Below are 7,171 nucleotides of genomic sequence, written 5' to 3' on the forward strand. Positions count from 1 at the left end.
CGCCTGGCTCCTGGCGGCAGCTAGGGTAGGAAAACAAATCGAATCTGACCCGATATTATTATACTGGTCTGATAGTATACCTGGCCAAATGTCGGACCGGGCCAAACAAAGCCCGCTGAAAAAAACCTGGGCGCGGGCCCAACCCGACCCATCAGAGCAAAAGCCCGTCAAGCCTCGGGCCGTTGGGCCGGGCCCTTCCTTAAATTGCAAATTTGTCGGGCCCGAGCCCGGCCCGGCCCGGGCATCAAGCTGAAATCTTAAGCCCATGCCCGGCCCATGGGCAAGGTCGGGCTTTTTCAGGCCAGGTCGGGTCGGGCCGGCTATCCCATGGTTAGGTCTATACCTGGCCAGTCCTCGGGCCGGGCCGGGCCAACCAAAGCCCGACGCAAAAAACCTAGGCCCGAGCCCGGCCCATCACACTAAAAGCCCGTCAGGCCTCGGGCCACGGGCCTGACCTCTTTCTTAAATGGCGAAATCGACGGGCCCGGGCCCGGCCCGGCCCGGACTTCGGGCTCAAAACCTAGGCCCGAGCCCAACCCATGGACAAGGTCAGGCCGGGCCAGGTCGGGCTTTTTCGGGCCGGGTCGGGTCGGGCCGACCGGAGCCGGGCTGCCCATGGCCAGTATAGTCAGCTCTATCTGATAGAGATGCTCTAACACCTCGCCCGTAAACCCGAGCAGGCGAGCACGTACGTATAGCATTTTGGCTGCTCCCCCAAACCCCACGCCGCCCCTGACTCCATTTGGCTTGCGGCGAGTACCCCAACACGCTATTCCCGCCGCCTCGCCCACGCGAAAACCCTCCTCCCCGCCGGCCATGGCGCCGCCCGTCCCCTCAGGTAAGCGGTTCCCCACGGGCCCCAACCCTAGCCCCCCTGCGCCCCCTACTTACATTTGCGAAGTCTGACCCCCCCCCCCCTCCCCCCCTCTGCAGGCGAGCAGCGGCGGCTCCTCGACGCGGCGGCCGACGGCAACCTCGACCTCTTCAAGAGTACGCGCGAAAATTTTCCTCCCTGGTTTTCAGCTTGGTTGCGGTTGTTTTTGCTCGATCGATGGGTCGGGTCCTGATTTCCCCCAACTTCAGGCATCGCGAGCGCGCTGGCCGGCGAAAAGGGGCGCATCAAGGAGGCGGTAGAGGCTGTCCGGGACCGCGGCGCCGGGGCGCTGCACGTCGCCGCTGTCCACGGGAGGATGCAGGTGTGCGCCTACCTGGTCGAGGAGATCCAAATCGACGTGAATGCGGCAGACGACAAGGGTATGTCTTCGGCTTCCTCTTCGAACTCCAGAATAAAATTGCTTAGTACTGTACTGAACAGTTGGTCCACAACAGATCCCACTCCAGTCATAGCTGTATTGCTCAGAATGCACACTGTAGCTTTGGTCCAACTAAAAATGCACTTGTATGATACCAATAGCCCCGCTGAACATGTACTGAACCTTGCAAGAACAGACGAGTTGCCTATGTGAGTGACCACGCAGACGATAAACTCGTCGTCCCGCACCATGTCCTTGAGAGGATAATCATTGAATATCTCACCTGCAGAATCCAAACCAAGTTTTAGAAATAGGGGCATGCCTGGCTCCATGCACGGATATGGCAGTAGATCCTTTGGATACACAATAGGATATAGAGGCATGTTTCATCGTAAACTTGAATAATCTTAGTACGTTCTTCTTTTGGTCAGAACATAACTTTCTATTTTGATGATTTCGATAGGTGATACACCTCTGACATTTGCACTTCGAGGTTGTACCGTTGAGATCGTGAAGTATCTCCTCCATCATGGTGCTGATCCAAATAACCCTGATGAGAATGGAATTACGGCTCTCCATGTCGCAGCTGGAGAAGGTACCCCCCCTCCCCCCTACTCCATGTGTATATATTCTGCCAGAAAGGGTGATGTATTTAAAGAAAGCTGTTATTAGTAATTTGATAGTCTTATGGCAGAAACAATAAAATTAAAGATTGCACCGTGTAGGACATGTGTAGATTATATACAGATTAATTATTCTTAAGCTACCTATTTTCATTTGACCTAGTGCCATGTATTTGTGAGTAGCAGTGACATAACAAGACTACAAAAATAGTTGTCTAGGAGTAACAGTTAAACAATGTTATTCATTTTACTGTTAAATATGTTCCATTTTTGCGAAGTAATATCTTTCCTTAACGTAATGTACTGGTACAAATGTTTTTTTTGTGCTGCATTGAGCATCTCAGGCACGTGGATCCAAGTGTTCTCGAATATTAGATATTCAATCTGAATTAGCATTCGGTACACATCTGATTGGTATTTGAGTATGACCTGTAATAGATGGATCCGATATAGTTTTAGTCACTATAACATTAGAGTTCTACTGTTTATATGTCTAATATTCTGCATTCCTTATTTAGGAATGTGCGAAATGATAGAAGTCTTGCTCTCAAAAGGAGCCGACGTTAATTCCTTTTCTAAATGTGGCACACCACTCTACTTGGCTATTATCGGAGAGCAGGTTGCTGCTGTGAAGACCTTGTTGGACCATCATGCAGATGTAAATTCCATTGCCATTTTTTTATATGCTTTATGTTGTTTGATGTACTGTATTATTTTTTATGCTTTATTGCAACATAGTTTGATCTGTTCTTTTGTCTATTATCATTGTTTTATTTTGGCTGGTAGTGAACCAAAATCTCCCTTTTTGCAACATGTCCGCAAACTTTCATCATGTAACATTGTCGATTTGCTATATTTTCCTTTACAGTATAACAAGGAACTGGCCGTATATTCTGCACCTCTGATTACTGCTCTGGAAGTTCGCTCGTTAAAATGTGTAGAGCTTCTAATTAAGGTAATGTACACCCTTTTTAAATGCAACTGGAATTTGTTTTAGGCAGTGGTGAACTGGTGACTGGTAAGTTATTTTGAGGTTTGTGCAATTTATGGCACACTTATTTCCAATATGCTTCTGTACTAGGCGGGTGCTGACGTGAAGAGTGTTAATCCCTTAATAGTTGCTGCAAATGGTGGTTTAACCGAGTTCTACAAATGTTTACTTGGGGCTGGTGCTGACCCTAATGATTGCGATGAAGTAAGTGTTAACTCTGTTTATTTTGTTTATATGTGCATGTTCTTTACGCTGAAATCGTGTTCAGATTGTAGTGCACATATGTTGAAAGGTTGATCTGTTATGTAAATATCAAGTTGACCTTTATCATGGATTCATGGGCGTGGGCAGCAAAGCAGGCAAATAGCAGCAGACCGGCTGTAGTGCAACTGTGCAAGCATGAGTCATCTGCACATGGTTGTGCACTCGGCCGGCTGCAAGGTAGATCCCAAATTAGGTAGTCATGTGAGTGTTGCGAGGAAAGTTTATACCATAATTCTGAGATCTTACATATTTTATAATGATCTCAAGCTGTGACATTCTGCATGCAACATCTTCCAGTCGATATGTGAGAGTTCCCGTAGAGATGAAATTACACTTATTTATTGTATTATAAACAGAGCAATATAGATTCTCATAAATGTGATGCTGATTATTTAGATTTTCTCATCAAAATACCTAAGATAACTAGTGAACTAAAGAACTCTAATGTACATTCTGCATGTTTTATAATTAACAGGGAGGTCAACTGCCAATAGAGATTGCTGCTCGTAACAATAGACGGGAGGATGTTGAAATTCTCTTTCCAGTGACATCTCGCATTCCATATATTCCTGATTGGAGTGTTGATGGGATAATTGCTTATGTCAAATCAGAACCAAAGGAGGAGGTATGATTTTGAGAAATACTGGCATATCTAAGATTATTATCTTGTCTTAGTACTTGCACTAGAGTGTTTTCTATTCTTTACAATTTCAATGCATCCCCTAACTTGAAGCAAGTATACGAAAGTGATTATAGGCTTGAACTTACGTCTACACGAAAACAAACTCACTACAAAAGGATGGAAGAAAATGTACCTTGTGGCTTCTAACTTACATAACATAGTTTAATAGTCCAAAATCTCTTGAACTCTTCTAATGGACTTGGTGTGTCATGTAAGGCAGTAAGGGCAGATTTGTACATACACCGCAAGCACATCAACTTTGAGGATTCTTAAGTATTTCAGTCAGAGACTAGTGTAGTCAGAAAGCTTTCGATGCAATATTGGATTTAGATAATATTTCTGGGTCTCAGGATGTATGCATGTTTGTCAACCACACTTTTGAAAGGCAGCAATTCAGTTGGATGACTGAAATATGCAAAAACTGGCATAAGCTTTCTCTCTTAAAAAGTTGTACTTCTTTTAATCTTCAATTTTAGTTTCCACTTAATTTGAAGGGCTTCATTCCACTGACACTTCAAGAAATTTTTTTCTTTTCTTTCTGGAATCAATCAACCATTAATGCTGATCGAATTATGGATAAAATTTTGCTGAAGGAGAAAGAAATGTGAGACAAATGTTAGTCTTCCCATACTTGAAGGATTCTTGTGTTATCTTTTCCCACTTAAATTTACATATAAGGAATAATTTGAAAATATTGAATTGGTATACGCATACCAGGATACAGAATCACTCTGCACAGTTCCTTGTTTTACTTCCTTTCCTTGCCATCATTTATGTTATGTTTGTCATTTGTTGTATTATGTTTTTGCTTTTGACACAAATTCAAAGCTTTTGTTTATTGTTTTTCACTGTTAAAGGTTGGATTTGCAGGAACACAGGGTGCGATCTACTACTCCTGGTGTGCATCTTCTGTCCAGCAAGAAGAGATACTGGGATGAAAAGGACCAAATTATGCATGAAGAGTTCAGCAGGAAGTTTAAGGTGCAGAGGACAGTGACTGGTGTGACTGGGAAGAGGACGCGTGATGAGGATCTAGCCACGGCTACAGCCGTGGCAGAAGAATTCTGCGGTGGTCCTCAAAGCTTCAAAAAAACTAGGCTGGAGCCGACCTTGGAGGTGGTCCGGTCTCGTGACCTTTGGGCGCTCCAGGACAACCTAAGATTAAACATACGACACGCTTTGCCACGCCAAATGTTGTTTATTCAGCACATAAAACATCAACTGTGTTCTCTTCATTTCCACCTGAGGGATGGTCTTTACCCCTCGCCCAAGGAGCTAATCGAAATGATGTCAAGATCTGATATTGTCCAGATCAAGAAGTTTGCTCTCGTGGTTGACATGGAAATTGAAGAAGCCCAGATGTGGGAGTATGTAACTCTTGTGTCCGCACGTCTCGTTGAAGAGCTTCACATTGAGTTTGTTGAAGCAACCATCTCTGTGTTTCCTCTGTTTGGGTGTAACAACTCGTTGAAGCACTTACGCCTTAAGCATATCCATCTGCCAACATATGGACTGGACATCGATCCTATTGGAGGCGTGGTGTTCTCGAGTTTGGCCATTCTCGAACTCTGTGCTGTACGTTTGGCCGATAATGGGCTCACTGAGCTGATGAAGTTGTGCCCATCAGCACACACAGTTCGCTTGATAGGGATGGAGTACCTCAAAGAAATTACATTTCCGACACTTGATAAGCTCAGGTTTATCAAACTCTCGAGGTGTCGGAATGCCACCTTGGTTGATGTCGAGACACTCTTGGGTCTCCAGTCCTTCCACTATATTGGGCCTTTGATAGAGATGTTTTTCCACAAAAATGCTTCTCTCAAGGAATTATTCGTGTGCTTTGAAGGCGAGAAGGTTACAGAAGACTATTCATCAGGATGGCTTGAAGGAGCCCCTGACTTCTCCAGGATCAGAATTCTCACTGTTTGCAGCTATTCACTCAATGTAAGTATTATCTTCTTTTTCACCATCTATTGATTTGTATCTAGTCTATTTGAATCCTCATACCTTTCTGCATCACAGGTTCTGGCTTCCGGCATAGTAAAAAACATGAATTTGAAGAGCTTAACGGAGTTGCAAATAATCATTTCTGCCTTGGACGAAATTGTGATTGCTGATGTGTATGACTTCTTGATGCTACCATCCTCAAGCCTTGAAAGGCTCTTTCTCAAGGTTTGACCATCTATACTACTACCTCCGTCTCAAGGAATATCCAAACTGCACTAGTTTGTTCTTGAACGTAACTTTGAATTAAGAAGAACGTGGATTGCTCCATTTTCCAGTGACATTGAATGTGCACTGCACATTGCTCTCTAAAAGCCAAGATTGCCGCTGATCTTCAGTGACCACACCTCACGCTTGAACCCCGGCACGCGCTGCACATTTTAATTACCACTGCACATTGCTATCTAAAAACCAAGCGGTTAAAATTGGCTGTTGTAACTATGAACACATATATTTTTGCGCTAAGCTAAATGTTGATTCTGTACAGCTGCCAGAGAGTAGTCTGGGTGCAAGAATGGAACAAGAAATCCAAAGGGATGATGATGGGGTGGAGCTTAAAAAGCTCGCGTTGATGAGTGTTAACGGCTTTGATGGTAGTGATAACCAGATGCGGCTGCTGGAGAATGTGCTAGCCAAGGCACCCAAACTGAAGGACTTGATGCTTGTTTGTCCCAGAGACAGAGATGGACTGGAAATGAAGGTGCGCCAGCTATTCAGAAAGTGCTCAGAAGCAACGAATGCCTGTGTGAAGACGAAAGAAGACGAGAGTTCACCTCGGCCCATGCATTCGATGCCCACCAGCTCAGCCATCGACGCAGAATGAATGCACAGCCAGAAGTTTCGACATGTACATGGATAATAACTTGGCTATCTCGCTTTCCCTGCATATTCAGTAGGAGAAGATTCGTATCTCCATGTTTTGCAGACTGGGACTCGACTCTGCGAGGCAGAGGCGCAGAGCCCATACCTTTTTTTTTGCGGGAACTTGGCACGGATCATGTACAACTTGTACGGTATAAGTCATTCTGTGCAGTTATCTGAAGTCCTCGTCCGTTGTTGTTCCACCGAAATACCAAATGCACTGGCGGTGAGCCGGGCTCATTGTATGTGTCCGCGAACTCCTGGCACTGCCGTGCAGCAGCTCGGCGTGCTCCCGGCTCGCGACCAGCGCGTGCTGACAGCGTGCCGGCTCCGCCACGCCCGCCGCCCGGTCCTCACATTCCCCGACTGAGTGCCTGGCGTGGCCATCCATCCATCAAGCGCAATCGAAGCAATGGCTCCCCGACGAAATCGACGAGAAAACATGCCGGCCGCCCGCACGAATCCACCGCGGCGACCTCCCCCCGCACCTCGT

The 7,171-nt window shown here is 45.7% G+C and overlaps 1 protein-coding gene across 1 annotated transcript; it reads left to right on the forward strand.

Annotated features, from left to right (window-relative positions):
* Positions 1-681: 681 nt before the first annotated feature.
* Positions 682-6,853, forward strand: LOC125524792 (uncharacterized). Its single transcript, XM_048689821.2, has 11 exons — positions 682-838; positions 934-990; positions 1,084-1,254; positions 1,717-1,848; positions 2,395-2,534; positions 2,745-2,831; positions 2,958-3,071; positions 3,607-3,756; positions 4,684-5,757; positions 5,836-5,985; positions 6,305-6,853. The coding sequence occupies exons 1-11, from the start codon at positions 817-819 to the stop codon at positions 6,638-6,640; spliced, it is 2,433 nt and encodes an 810-aa protein (XP_048545778.2). The 5' UTR covers positions 682-816; the 3' UTR covers positions 6,641-6,853.
* The last annotated feature ends 318 nt before the right edge of the window (positions 6,854-7,171 follow it).

Source organism: Triticum urartu, chromosome 7A, assembly GCF_056163025.1.
Source record: "Triticum urartu cultivar PI428250 chromosome 7A, HENAU_Tu73, whole genome shotgun sequence".
NCBI lineage: Eukaryota > Viridiplantae > Streptophyta > Magnoliopsida > Poales > Poaceae > Triticum > Triticum urartu.

Coding starts and splice junctions, on each gene's coding strand:
- LOC125524792 (XM_048689821.2), top strand. CDS start 817: ATGGCGCCGCCCGTCCCCTCAG. Junction 839..933: donor GGCGCCGCCCGTCCCCTCAG/GTAAGCGGTTCC, acceptor CCCCCTCTGCAG/GCGAGCAGCGGCGGCTCCTC. Junction 2,535..2,744: donor TGTTGGACCATCATGCAGAT/GTAAATTCCATT, acceptor TTTCCTTTACAG/TATAACAAGGAACTGGCCGT.